The sequence below is a fragment of the Astatotilapia calliptera genome, chromosome 10 (assembly GCF_964374335.1).
Source record: "Astatotilapia calliptera chromosome 10, fAstCal68.1, whole genome shotgun sequence".
Lineage (NCBI taxonomy): Eukaryota > Metazoa > Chordata > Actinopteri > Cichliformes > Cichlidae > Astatotilapia > Astatotilapia calliptera.
In genome coordinates, this window is record NC_137431.1 from 15521006 (window position 1) to 15536596 (window position 15591).

A 15591-nucleotide genomic window follows, 5' to 3' on the forward strand; every position below is an offset into this window, starting at 1 on the left:
GTGACAGAGAGAGAGAGTGACAAAGAGAAAGATTTGGAGAATGGGAACAAGTGAGATTAAGTTTGTGTTCTGCAGCTTTATTACAAAAGTGTGGGAAAGTAAGTATTCCCTCGGCTTGTCAAAGCTTGCTGCTAGGTTGTCACATGGAAAAGACTTCTCAGGTGGTCAGCTTGAAAGAGAAACATCTGGTTTTGGCAGCACTTCGGGATTGCATGGAAGTCAAATGAAAGGACTTGTGTACAGAATAAGCTTTCAATTAATCCCTGCACCTCACACGACCAAAGTGTCGTTTTATTAAAAGGTCTCTGAAAACTGGTGACTGGCTACAACACGCTTGTGTTAGGTCACACTTCTGTTGCTGTATCACAGTGCTTTATACTTTTAAAAGCAGTGCGTGTAGCTGTAAATCATGTTTCATTACACAGTCTTTAACGGGGTTAATAATTTAAGGGTTTAGCCGTGTTTTCAGTGCTCATCAGAATTTTAGTCCGTGGTGAGTCATTCAGTGTGAAAGTGTCTCCGTATTTTTGCTCGAAGCCACTTATGAAATTTGAATAAAATGGAAGCTGTTTGTCTTTCAGAGTCACTAAGGTGGCGACGTGCTTGCTCAGTAGAGGATCCTACAAGCTGCAGCATGTCACTGTAGGTTGACCTCAGGTCATGGGGAAGCACAATCCCTATTTTAGTGGCATCCAAAAACAAAACTTTGTTTTTTACTATAGCCACAATGTGTCATCTTCCGTTTGATCAGATACTCTATTTTAGGCTCGGTCTCTTCATCTTTATAGTCATTTTGATGCCACTGATCTCAGTTCTGTCAGCTTCCAACAGATAACCATCAAGACTAGTCATATGATTTCCAAAAAAACCCCAACAACCCCAAAACAGTGTGTTTACACCACTTAATTCTTTAAATTGCACTCCTTTCATCCTAAATATGCTATCGTAGCTATTTTTTGTCCTATTTACTTTATATAATCGTTCTATTACACATGCAGATCTGATCATATAAATAATTCCCAGTCGTCATTCCAAGTGTGATTATGATCTATAAACATGTCAGGTAAACAGCTCCCCAAACGAAAGGGGACTTGGAATACTTGCAGATTATCTGTGTGTGTGTGTGTGTGTGTGTGTGTGTGTGTGTGAGAGAATTTGCCGCACAGCTGCTGTGCACACAGAAAACAGCTGCATGTAATGTGTATCTTCTAGTTTATTTTTTCTGCTTGTCACAAAATGAATGGAAACAAACTGTGTTTGCCTGTTGTGGTATTTTGCACAAAGCATTTAATGTTACTGTAAATGTCTTTTTGTAGCTGTCACGTGTTGATACATGTCTTATGTCCGTTTTGTATGAGTCCCCCAGAGCACAATCATTTGATCTTTGAATCATCATTTTCTTGGTAAAAACTTGATTCATCTGTGTGAGGTGACGCGTTCACCTGTTTTAAAACTGAGCTTTCAAAGTAGGTCAAATGAATACATTCACGTGGGTGACGATTACCGTATACATACTAAAGGTACTAGCACAACATCAGACGTGTTTTATGAGCCTTGGCTCCAAAATGAAAAACACACTCCTTTCTGTTGTACTTGGAGAGAATCAGCTTCTATAAATTTCCTCAGTCTGATCTGATTCCTTATGAAATTTTGCCAGCATTTAATAACCATTTTATTATCAGACCTGTATGTTGTCATCTATTCTACTTTATTTGTCTTTGTTTTGTTCAAAACAGAGTACAGTATACAGATATTCCAGCTTGCTAACTTACAGCGCACTTGCAGCATACTTGTAATGTAACGCTAAGACTGCCTTGTAGATTACCTATCTGCTGCCTATACACTCACTGGAATATGGTCACGTATTGCTGGATAACGGCTGGTCTTGGTGTGACTGTCCTCAATCAATCACAGACATTACAGGGTTAAAAAAATAAGACAGAATTCTCCCGGGTTCCTCAGCTTCCCTGAAAATGAAATTTTACATTTTATTTTAAGCATATCATCTCACAGTAGGTACTTGTCAGCTATAATTACTTTTTTCAGCAATTGGACTAGAAAATATTTCAGTGTTGATTTTAGGGAATACTCCTGCTACAGTGTTACATGATGACTTCCTTTCACATCTCTGCCTTTGAGGGCTACGTTTATTGTGTCTGTAAGTTGACACTCTTTGGAGAAAATTGCACAAGTTTTCTAATGAGGCAGGTCTAGGGTGGGAAAGGCAGAACTTCTACAGGTCCCGACAAAGACATTTCTGCTAAAGCGTTGGTCCTCGCTGGCAAGTAAGACACCAGAGCAAGGGGAAAACTGGAAAAGTATTTTATTTTTCACAGACTTCCTCCTACTTCTAATACCAAGACAGAACAAGGCATGCTCTTTTTTTTCTTTTTCTTTTTTTTGGCTTGCGTGCCTAGTGAGCGTGGTAATAATTAGTTATGGAAGTGAAGAGCTTATTCCTTCCTTTTGTGCCAAGTGTTTTTTGCCATGTGCTAACACCCACCACACCTTTAAATTGAAGAATTCCAGAGTTTACATCAAGTAATCTAATTTATGGCAACCAATAGTCAGAGGAGTTAATGGTGAAAGATCAGACAGCCTCAACTTCTGATTCAGGTGTGATCTTGCTTCTTACAGCTCTTACTCAATATATTTATTTTAATGTGCTATTACAAGCTCCTGCTGGAAACAGGAAAAGGATTGAGAAAATAAGTAAGACGACATTGATTCTAGATGATAGAATACAATAAATCCTCAATAACTGTGCCTGTGTTTATGTTAGGTTCGCTGCCATTCTGCAAACGTCTTATGGAAAAGTTGTCTGAAAGAAAATACCTTAAAAATAACTTATGATAAAGTTTAAGTTTGTGGGATATCAGAACTGTCTTCCCATAAAAGTAGACCTCTGCATCCCATCTTTCTGTCCCTCTCTGTCTTTACAATGTTTGTTCACCAATCTCAGTGGCTGGGGTTAGGAGACCAGCAGCTGTAGTAATGGCTGTAGTCAAATCCCTACAGCCATTTGAAAGTGTATTACACATCTAGCAGAAACAGAGTATCATGGGCATCCTGCTGGAATCTCTTTCCAGCTGCTGCCCTTATTTGATCTACCAACACACGAGAAGCTTTTCTTTCTTCTGTCTTGCTTTCATTTTATTGCTGTTTGGGTTTCGTCAGTTACCCCCCAGACCGTTTTTCCCCCTTTTTAAAAAAAACAAAACAAAACAAAATTCCTCACCCTTTCAGGTAACGCTATAGATAGAGACTCAAGAACCAAAAATACCCAGCTTGGTTTAAACCGTCGAATGGAGGGCCGGAAGTAGTCGAAAGCTTCGTGGAGCCATGTAGGGAGGTGTTGATGCGAGCATCCCTTTCGCATTCATTCCCATATCGATGTAAAAATACTTCTTGGTAGAATAAACAAATGTCTTATTTAAATTTGTTATGCCATGTCATATTTAAATTACACAGAAGGCGGAAGCTTCTGGGAATCAAATACCAAGGAATTCTGATTTGTGTAAAGCATTTGCATGGCGCTTATCGTGGCACAGTTGGGGCATTGAACATAACAGTAACGACTATGGTTATATTAATGGAAACTTCCTGAACATAAATGTCACTTACAGCTAAATAAGCACAGGGTAAGGCCCTAACATGGAATTATAATTTTGTTTATTTATTTTTTTCAAATTTATATGCTAATAGTGTAGTGGTTTACACATGACAAGCGGAAGATTCCCAGGATCCCAGGAGGAAACACTATTGCCTTTGGGACTCTGTCAGGAAGGGCACCTGGGGTAAAACCTTTGCCAAGTCACACTTGCGTCACTACCCACTGTAGCTTTTGTGATGTTAGCTTACAAAAGAATGATAAATAAACTACTTTACTACTCTTTAATTAGCGGTAACTGAAATGTATAAAACCTCAGCAGTACAAAACAACTAAACAACAATTAATGCAATAATCAATAAAACATTAATGCAAAATGTCCCAGTGGCAGGTGGGTCACACATTGGCTTTAACATTTTGCGCATGACTAGGTAGCATTAGCAATTTCTGGCTGACAGCCTCTGTGGTTTGTTTTTTGAATAAATTTTAACAACATACATCAGTTTTTTCTTATTAGATTAGGGATGCCCAATGGGATATCCTGGTTTTTAAGGTGGGCTGTGGCACTCTTAACCATTCAAGACCTGAACCATAATGAAGCGATGATCCTGGACCGTGCTATAGACATGATAGAAGAAATTTTAGTTTTTTTATATACACATAATGTTGCAAACAAAATTCTATAGTACTTGGACTCTGAAACAAACATGGTTTTGCAAGCACTGCACTGGCAAGCATGGAGGAAACATTGTGAAACATGGACTGGTAAAAGTTTACCTTTTGTGTGTTCAACAAACTGTAAATAGAAGCCAGTTCTGCTGCTTGTAAGCAAATCTAAATGGAAGAACCTCTTTTGGTCCCAAGTGAACCAGTGCGATAATCCAAAATACAGATGGGGTGAGATAAGACCTTTTGAATTCACAATTGCATCTTCAATGTTTAGTCTATTTTTGTGCCCTGCTTTGGAGTCTTGATGACTACTGACTGACTACTATATTTAACTCAAGTGTCAGCATTGAATTCATAGGAAAATTACTAGAAAGGAGAAGTGATTAAACCCAGGATTCATTTACTCAAAAGAGTTTTGAATTGCAGTCATTATCACTTCTGTCAAACGTTCATCATTCAGAACAGTAGTCACAATTAAAATCTGACATGCAGTGTTGGTAAGAGAGAGGTCACATATAAACAATGTCCCAGATAATTATTTGGTGAAAGTGCACTAGATGTGCTGGGAGGCTGTTGAAATGATCTCTTTGAACAGATGTTGAGTTACAGTGACTAGTGTGAGGTGCTTGAAGACCATTCCCACATGCAAAACCCATTTCTCTGGCTGTCTCACCATGTAATTTGTCTTTTGACAACGTGCAGTGAAGTGACATAACACCAGAGTAATCAGGGATACTTTGTCTAGAAAGGAAAACACAAAGGCATGCCTCAGATTCCTTGTCTAAGCTCCTGGAAGTAAAACAGAATCGTTCACTCAATAAGAGCACTGTATTGTTAATTCATCAAGTAACTTTGTTTCTGAACAACTCTCTGGGCTGAGGTTTCCAACTGTTACCCAAGACATGAGCCGTTGACACACCGGATAGGCTTCTATTCTCAAATTGGGTTTTTATAGTCCATATCTGCAGCTGCCCCTGTGCTTCAAATTGAGAAAATCAGGCTGTTGTTGAGGCGAGGGTTTATCATTACTCCCTGAAACTTTTTCCACTGCTGTAATGGAAAATGAGACAACTGCTTGTCCCCAAGAAATTATTTTATTTTCAAGGATAACGAGTCTTTATTATCCTGTTGGAAAACATTAATTGCACTTGGTAAAATGAACATGCTCTCTAAAAAAAATGTATGTTGGGCTTTACTTTGTTGCACAGCCTGCACAATAATGTCCATTAAACTGTTGATTGAATAGTGCTTTTTTTCCATGTGTCGTTCCAGAACTGAGCTACTACATCACAAAGTACATGGATTTTAAATCCTTCTTTGTGCTAATGTATACATGGTTTAAAGTTACCATTAAATGTATATCAAAGATTCCTTGCGTCTTCATTAGCACGGTATACTGGAGTACTCCCTCTCACACATCTGGCTTATTGTTTGATGAAAAGTGCAGCTCTGTTTTCCTGGAAGTTTTCCAGTCAAGGACGAAACTTGTTTAATTTGCTTGGCAAGGACAGGCCTGTGTCCAGACAAAGCACTAAACATTCTATACGTTTCAGCCTCATTCCCGCTCCGCGCTATGACTGACAAGGCTGTCCCCAGGCAATGTGCTGGGTCTGGCAGAGTTGAGTGTGTAGGGAAATCATGCACAGTATTTTCATTTATGTAGAATTGGGACCCATGTAAATTCTGTAAGCTTTGTATGTCACTAAATAGAAAAGTAGAGAATAATATCCTAATTAAATTGAAATAAAAGTCCTTGAGAGTGTCTGAGTAAGCTGCTTATTAAACATGACACATGTGTACTCTATTTTACTGTATTCAACAATGCAGTTACAGCACAGCTGATTCATTTTTGGTAATTTTCCATTAGCTCTGCAATGTGAAGAGTACCAGGAGCCTACATTGTGAAGTCTTATCTCCATTGAGTTTCCAGTCCTGTGTAATATATTAGATTTAATAAATAAATGCTTAATGAAGTACATCTGGAGCATCAGGAGTCTTGCACTCACTATATGGTCTTGCTGCAGGCTGTCGATAAACCAGCCCCACTAGCAGAGTTGATTTTGAATGGTAATATACAATATGTGAAGCCTATATAACGTTATGACTCTCTGCAAAGCCACATTTATGTCTTACTGCATAAATAAGGTTTTATTGTCCCAAACCACTGTCGCGCCAAGTGCTTCCTCAAAGGGGATCTTTGGGTTTTCTCTATAATACCGTAAGGTCTTTACTTTACAGTGTTAAGTGCCCTGAGATGACTGTGGTTGTGAGATGGAGTTATGTGAATATAACTGTACTGAACTGGATGAAATTGAACTGAACTGAACCGAATGTGTCAAGCAGTTGCAGCGCACAAATCCATATTGAGACCGTAAGCTCATTAAAGTTAGTACGTGCCACCTTACAGTGGCACATCTGCGACTCTCCACTGTGTAGGAGTCTTTTCCAGCAGGATGTTGTTCACAGATAAAAGTTCCTTGTTTTTCTCCAGTAATTTTAGTATCAAATGCCAGCTATTGAACTAAAAATACCAGCTTTTCCATTGATCTCTGTTGGTTGGGATCTATTTTAAATCTGACATTTTTCTCTCTTTGATCCCTGAAAAAAGCAGTGTGTGCAACACAAGCACAATTTTCTAATTATAGTATTCACTATTGTAGAGTAATCGTGGTTTTTACATTCTTTTATGTTTAAAACTGGTTTCTGAGGCCTAACTCGAGCTATCTAACAATAACCTTCAGCAATTAAGATTACTTCACTAAATATCAGAAATGTTTTTGGCAAAACGTGAGTAACAACGGTTACTCAAAAAAGTAATTTATTATACACTGCTTGTTACTTTTCTCAAACGCAGTTAAATTCAGTAAGTTAATTACTCACCAATTACTCAGTAATTTGTCAAACTACTTATTAGATTACTTTCACATTACTCTGTTAAATGAGTTGAAAAGCATAGTCTCATAATGACCAGGTAACTTATAAACCTGAGGATATAGTCTCACAGACCAACACACATCTCTATACTAATGAGGACCAACACAGGATCTTTCATTTTAGCATTTATATATGAACATGAAGTAAAGATATAGCTAGCCAAAAGAGACCTTAATGCGGTTGCCACAGTGACTCTACTGTAGGAACATTTACAGGTAGAAATGGAGGCTACAATGCTCAAAATATGAGCAACAAGTTCAGGGTCTGGCTGCTGGGCTGGAGTCGGCATACACTCTTTGCTAGCTTTGCATTAGCATGCTATCTGTGCAGATGCTTGCAAGTTGTGTTATGTAAGTATAATGCAGCTATTTCTGTCCTGGGGGCGGTTTTCAGTATTTCAGCATTCTTGTCCTTTCGTGCAAAAAAAATAAAAAAATGTCCGTATCTTTACTCCTTAAAAGTTGTACACCTCCTGCAGGCAAACTGAATTTAGCTGATTGTATCAGGAGTGCAGGGGAAGAAAAAGGGACGTTTGTATTTGTTGTTGCTGTTGTTGTTGGGGTTTTTTAACTGCCAGGTGAACAGATAACTGAAAAACCTTTTGAAGTGCAAGTATAATAATTAATTATAAAGTAATAACTGTATAATAATTATTATTGTAAGTAATAATTATGTAATAATATAAATAGTGTAATTATAAATAATAATTATAATGCGTTAGTGTTCTTAGCAAAATTCTATTTACAAGAATGAATGATTTGTCTACATCATACTTTTGCTTCAGCTGAGGAATCATTTCATGTCCGTTACTGAGAGATCCATGACTGGGACCATGAGCACTGACCTCCGGCTCCTGTCAGGAGAATTAGCGCCAAGTGGCCCAGGAGATCGAGCACAGGTCTGTGTCAGGATGTAGAGTGGAGGACACACTGTCAGTTGTAGGACACACTGACAAGCTTGGCTGCAACAGAGTTCCTAAATGTCACATCTGCTTGGCTTACATGGCACCGGAAAGTGCTTGCATTTCTGTTCCTGTGAATAATAGAGTATATTGAGGTAGGATCAGTAATAAGCAACAGTGACCTCTGCAGAACTGACAAGGAACAATACCTTCAAAAGTAGCGCACAAACCTGTGGTTATTGTTTAACAACGGTATACGTTTGGAATGCCACATTTTAAAATGTGAAAATGCTGTTATGTAGATATAATCAATCTACAGATATACCTGTAGCTGCATCAAAACCCACCACTGTCACCCGCTGCCCACTTAAACACACACAGAACATAAAAACTGCAGCATCATTAGAGTTTTTCTCTCTGTGCAGACATGTCGCTTAACCAGGTCAGTGAAGTGGGACAGTCTCTTTAAAAAAAAGAGGACAACAAGGGATAATTTCGGTACACTGCTATTTCAGTGTTTAATTGAAGTCATTACCTGTGTGTACTTCATTTTGCTTGTCATGCTTTGTCTTCATTCAGCTGTCATCCTTTGATGCACCACAAATAGCTGCAATTTGTGGGACCACTCAACTCAGCAAATGCATGAAATTTTAAATGTTACACATGGAGCAGGAAATTGTGTGTGTGTGCGTGCGTGTGCGCATTAGGGTTTGGAGGGGGCTCTCGGCCAGCCCTGGCTGACCCTTGTTCACCTCTTTCCTCTTGCTCCGCCCTGGATGAGTTTTCTCCTAAACATGTGTGCAGCTGTCAGCTGGCAAGTGTTTGTGTGAATGAGTGAGTGTGTCTGTGTTGTCTGTTTTGTGTGTGCTTTGGATGCAGATCATTTTCATATTTCAATTAAAATCTTTTCCTCTTCTGGAGACTAAAGAAAGGGGAAAGAAAAGTTGCAAGAATTTACAGAGTGTACTGCTGAGGCACTGATCATTGATATGAGCATACAGAGAAAGAAATGAACACACAAGAAATTCACTCAAAGTTTAACATTTCTGGGCAAAACAAGGGTTTTGTGCTCTTGCAAAGCACAATACTGTAACAAACAGAAGAGCTATAATTAAATCCCTTTTTTTGTTTTTGTTGTTCCCATCATCACAACAGACTAGTTGTTATGCAGTCATAATGTTATTGGCTTTTCTTGCGTACAGATTGGCTTTAAAGTTTGCGGTTACAGATTTTCTAGATCAGCCAATGGATGTTTGCTAAATATTGCTTCAGGTGTTTTTATAAAAGCGATGCCAGATTGAAAATCAGCCTGTTTATTAGTCTGAGGTAAAGCTGATCATGTCTCTGGTGACAACATCTGGAGGTTACATGAGAGAGCTGTTGGCTCAGTCCGTAGAGACAATCACCGCCTCTGTTGCAGTCTCTTTGTCTCCTCCTAAAACACACAATTACACACAAACCAAACCATAATCAAGTCCATGTCTATATATTATCACTGACTTGTTGTTTTTTGTTTTTTTTTGTCTTTCTCTATTTTTAGCTGCGGCTCCAAAGTTAAAACCAATGAAAAATCCAATGATAGTGGACGAGGGAAGCAAGCTCACAGTTAGGTGCGAGGCCACAGGAAACCCTGCCCCTACCTACAGATGGTTCAAAGATGGCAACGAGCTGAAGAAAAGCAAAAAAGTCAAAATAAGGAGCGGCAAGTGAGTACAAATCAAAAACCGAGTACTGTAAACCCAACATAGGCGGTACGGTAAAAGGTTCTCCGTGGGTGACGTTACTGTCAGAAGGCAGGGCTGATGCAGTTTTCCTCCTCTTTTCTAGTATTTGGGATTATAAAGGATAATTCCTTCATTGAAGTGCACTGTAATGACTCAGTTAGCGTTTGATCCCTCCTTTTATTTAACTTTCTCATTCAAATAAAAAGTTGCATTTCAAAGCAATAGATCATATATCTAAGCACTCAATGTGGCAGAAGTGCAAGTTAGCACTAGTCAAGTTGGTTTGGAGGAGTGCAACCGGGGGCTAATGTTTTATGTAAAGCTGAAACATACAGGGTGATGTCGCTGACTTATTCTCAGCTAAACCAGCTAAACCTGATAAAACTGAGGGTGAGCTACGTCTGCAGTAGCTGTTTTCTGTTTCGTCCCTCTTCAAAGAATATATTATTATTATTAGCAATACAAGAGTATGATATAGTGCCCCTCATATATATATCTTTTTTGAAAACCCTACAAATTATAATTTTCTTTGTTTCTGGTTTTCTTTTGCACGCTGTGTAGCCACAGTTTTGTTACTGCCAGCCTTTAGACTATTTTTGGAGATCACACATAAATTAGCTTTTGAACAGATCAAAGGTGTGGAACACTCAGAGTTAAAACTAGCTCTGGGGTTCAGGTCGCCCTGTGGAAAGCTTTACAAATGCCTCTTTCATAACAGCAGTGTGGGGGGTGGGGGAGGATGCTTTATTACCTTGTTGTAAATTAACATCAAAAATACCTGATGGTCTGGGGTTCTTTTGTAATTATGTTTTCTTTTTAATTGATTTAAAACATCATTAGAAAATAAGAAATACCCAAGGAAAGAAAGGAAATATGACAGTTTTCTGTGTCCTTGTCCAGCAATTACTCACCGTGGCTACTGTTGAGCAAAGGTTAAAACTTAAGGAGGCCACGATATAACAATATCGACGTGAAACAAAGCTACAAAACAACACAGCAGCTAGTTCTAACATATTGTTCCACGGTTTCTTATTAAAAACAGTCATCCCACTCTCCAGAGCAAGTAATCATGAATCCTTATTACAGAAGAGCTGGTGCCATGCCCTGTCATGCACCGGCACCCCTCCCTCAGTATTTCCACTTGTTGCCTTCACTTGCTATTTCCTCCCTGCCCTGATTCCCCTGACTCAGCTATGTGAGTGTTGTCACCCACAGGAAAAACTCCAGAGTCCAGATCAGCAGAGCAAAACTGGAGGATTCTGGGAATTACACATGTGTGGTGGAGAACCTGCTGGGAAAGGACAACTCCACTGGCACTGTTAACGTCCAAAGCAGTGAGTACTGACTCCTAAGCAACAGGCAAAGCGGCACAGATGTACTGGCATTGTTGTTGTTGTTATAACTGTTCTCCTGCCAATTGAGAGATCCAAAGGAGCCATTACAAACAGGCATGCAAGAAGAGTAACACGCATGAAGAACAACTGTCCACACATGTGGTTTTGGCCTATTAATCAGTGGAAACAGAATTGCACTTTGGGGTGAATGGAATTTAAATGCAATGTATTGTGTGTTATCTCCTTTCATTCACCATTCTTCGCTTGCAATGCAAAACCCCACAAAACTGTTCTGCACAGTGTCTTTGACCGTCACCGACACGCAGCAAAAGCAGCAGACTACAGATTTAGATCTGAAACATAGCTTGACAGAATATGAGAGTTGTAAAAAGTATCTTCAGTGTGTGTGATAGAATCTAACAGGCTTGTTTAGTAGTGGTAGTGGTGTGTGTGCATTGCAGATTTTTGCAAAGTATTGTATCAGATGAAAGAGTTTTGATAACAGCTGCTTCCATTCAGTGGGTTAGTGAGCTTATGTTTGTTCCTCACAGTATGGGTAGCGAATTTTTAGCTGCTGTGGGGAGCTTGTTTTTTGAGTAGATGAATCGAATACATTTATATATCAAAATATAAGAAAGAAAGAAAGAAAGAAAGAAAGAAAGAAAGAAAGAAAGAAAGAAAGAAAGAAAGAAAGAAAGAGTTTTAAAGACCTTATGTTGCTCTGCATCCTTTCAAGAAGGGACTTGATGTTATCTGGTGCTGGACTGTCAGAGATCTATATGGTTGTCTGGCATGCAAGAGTCAGAAACTGTTGGATGTGCTTGAGGAAATCCAACTTCCTCCACTGAGATCACCCGGCTTTTCTGTTTGTAGACCACTGAGTAATGGCGCAAGACTTTGATACTGTGCAGGCATGAGCATGCGACGTGAATGAAGTCAGCGCAGATAGTGATTGTTTAATCAAACCTCTCGTGCGTGACGGCATATTTTTATTCACGCTATTCCGAGTGAGAGATTTCCTAGTTTACAACATCCACATATTCACTATTTTTGAAGAATGAGTGACTTAAAAAGTAAGGTTCCTCGTGCCACACCAGTGGAGATGTTCTTGTTATTGCTGACCTTCCAACTAGGTGATTTCTGTACTCATCCCACGCTGATGGAGGTGTAAATGGTGGGGAAAAGGAGGGGGATTGGAGTTTATCCATCACACCCTGTCCTTGGGCGCACTCAGGGCACAATAATCACCTCCACCTTCTTGTTTTGCATTTGTCAAGGCCACCTTTTAGAGCTATTGTTTACAGTTAACAGACTTAAGCTGAGCTTCATTATTAGAGCCTTTTCAGATAAAGAAAGGACCCATTGTGTTTGGAAACACGGAGATTCTCAGGGGTTTCAGCATGCAAGTTTGATTTCCAGCAAACAATTGCGCCGAAAAGAAGTCCTCCGTATTGTGTTTAAATGGGGCTTAATATTGTATCTTTAATATTGCATATAAAAGGCTTCATTTGAGATTCACAGACAGATTGTGTGACTCTCACTATATTGCTTGTCATGAGATTTGGCTCTTCTCCAGTGCAGTGATATATTCCTTTGCACTTATGTGCATTTAATATTTAAAGGGTCAGTGATGCAATACATACTGCGCTAACATTTATGAAAAATTAATTCGATAAACAGTAGTCAGTTTAATGGCAAGTAAATAAGAAAGGTCAGATCGTGCTTGAGACCCTAGGAACCCCTGGTGGTAGCACCTGTTTGATCGAGCTTGCGAACATGTGACTGGCGGCACATGAAACTGTATATGATGACCTTAGCAGACGAAAAGAGCTGGTAATGCAGCAATATCAAAGGTAATATGATATCACAAAGCAATGAACATGTGGGCTGAGATGTACAGTAGCCACAATGGATAAAACATGACCGAACACCCGACAGTTCCAACTTAAAGCTAAGCATCTGCATGTGTCAAAGCTGAGGTTAAAGCATACTTCTTCATTGAATCTCAAGTCATCCTTTTCACAGTTTTGTCGCTCTTTTGTCTTTGTGTAAAAGCATCTTTGTGTTCTCTTTGTGTTGTTATCTGTCGACACTTTGTCATTTCCTTAAATCACTCCTGGATATTCCAACAATGGCATCACTGTATGTCCTTTCATGTGCTACGATCACTAGATGTCTGTCTCTGTGTGTTTTGTTTTTGTGTGTGATTGGGAGTGTGTGTTTGTGTGAATGTGTTTGTTCATGGTTCAATAAAAAAAAAAAAGTCCCATTGTGTTACAACAGCACGTCTCGTTCTGTCATGCTTCGGGGGAGAAGGCAAGACAGGGCGAATCAGGGGTGATATGTCCATAGGCAGTGGGAGTGCTTAACTGAAAATACATATGGTATTAAAAGGAATTGGAAGCAAGCAGGGCATGTTGCTTTGATTAACATGCTGGTCTTGTGAAAGGCTGATATTAGCAGATGCAGATAAAAAAAAAAATGATGCATTGCATGTTGCAGGGAGTCTCTGTGAAATGTATTTCCCTCCTCCCCAAAAAATGTACTGTGTGATTTTGATTGAGATGCAGAGAACATGCAATCTGTTTAGACCGAGAGCTGTTTTCATTGTGAGGTCATAAGAGAAATGGCCATTGTGTTAAAGGGCTGCAGTGGAGTATGCTCGCCTGCTGCAGTATGTTGCAGAAGCAGCATGTAGCCGCAGTATTATCTGTGTATGTGTGCCTTCCAGGGAGGGAGAGCGAGGGGAGGGGGTGCAGATGTAGATGGACAGAGTGAGCTAAAGAAGAAGATAGCGTGGATAAAGGAAGGAGGGCGGGTTGTGGGGAGGGGGAGCAAAATGAGGGAATGCATGACAGAAAGCAGACAAAGACATTAGGGTAGAGGGCAAGAGGGAGATACAGCCAGTGGAAAAGAGAGGCAGACAGTGAGGGAGAGAAAAGTATGAAGAGGAAGACATGAGTCCGCTCTGTTGCAGAGGAGGGTTTCACACCCATTTTAGAATGCAGTTACTGCTCTCCAGCTTTTGTCCTGAGCACCTCCGTACTGTACCTGACATCTAGATTCAGGGTGTCTTTCCTCCTTGCCTGTGGTGTGTCTCTAACAGTATCTGGCATGCAAACAAGCCAACACTTCTTGAACTTATTAAGGAGAAGACAGAAAGTGAAATCCGTAGAGCATAGATAATAAAGTCAAATAGCAGCTCAGCACGAGAGCGTCATTCGAGCGCTCGCACTTGGATACAGTGTGCGCCGGGCTTTGCCTGCCTGCTTGTCTGTTCTGGTGAACAGACACTTCGGGAAACCAGCACTCAGCTCCACCACATGGTGAACACAGGCCACCACAACCCATCTTTATCTCAGCGGCTCACAGTAACTCCCGCACCTCATTCTTTGCCAGTTGTGTGTTATACATTAATATGTTTTAAAGTAAATGAAAGGACCTTTTCAAACGTTTTCAAAAAGCTTTTGTGGATCACCACAAAGGTTTTAATCGGAAGACGCTACGGTACCACACTTAACAAAACATTTTTTTCAACCCGTCTTTATTGGTACAGTGTTTGACTTGATATGCAAAGTAGCAGGTACAGAAGGAGTGCCAGGATATGACGCATTCTCCTGAGGTGTCGCCAAAGTTAAAAGCTATTGTTCTGTTCAGTTCAAATTATTCTTAGGAGAACCGCTTCCACTTGCCATAGAAGGAAAAAGCAGTCTGTATATATTCCCATATTACACAGAACAGCTGGTCATGACTCATCACAAACCATATCAATATAAGACAAATATAAGACCTGTGTAATCTCGAGTCGAGATGTGGACCATGGCGTAGAAACTGCTGTGAGCAGAACCTTCCCTCAAACTGAACCCCTTTATGCATTTGGAGGCATGCAGCACATTGTGGCTTCACGCCAGCCTTGCAGTTTGCCAATAACATTGATTGATTGGACTTGTGTGGGGATTTTAGTCATGTCTTTTTGTTAGGGCAGCAGAAGAGAAACACACACCGATTAAGTGCCAGTTACTGTACAGTTATTCAGCACAGATGGTCGGAGGTTCTGCTGAGTTGAGTGTTTAAGTTGCTCGTTATCAATGTCTTAAGTCCCATTTAATACTTTCTCCTTCTCTTTGGCTCCGTTTTAGCTTCCTGGGAATTTTGAAACATTAGTTTAATCTGCGGACCAGTTTTTGCATACTTTTGTGAGGCCACATGTTTTATTATTTGTGTTTGCGCCAACTTTGGCTTTCTGACAAAATGCACAACAGTGTGCAGCATATGAGCAACTGTGCACTTCCTGGTGCTTTGGAATATCATGTATCCTTTAAACAGTCTCGGTGACAATTGCTGTCTTTTTGAGCATGATGCTTTCCGCCTTATGCCCAACCCCCAGTGCCAGGGACCATTTGTTGTCCATGTGGTCTG

The 15591-nt window shown here is 39.9% G+C and overlaps 1 protein-coding gene across 4 annotated transcripts in view; it reads left to right on the plus strand.

The window, feature by feature from the left end:
- Window positions 1-15591, plus strand: part of nrg2a (neuregulin 2a) — a 78768-nt gene that overhangs the window by 27377 nt on the left and 35800 nt on the right. For all 4 annotated transcript variants that reach the window (XM_026182111.2, XM_026182112.2, XM_026182116.2 and 1 more), the window contains exons 2-3: window positions 9655-9820; window positions 11054-11172. In XM_026182111.2, the coding sequence (XP_026037896.1) occupies window positions 9655-9820; window positions 11054-11172 (285 nt within the window). The remainder of the gene's footprint in view (window positions 1-9654; window positions 9821-11053; window positions 11173-15591) is intronic.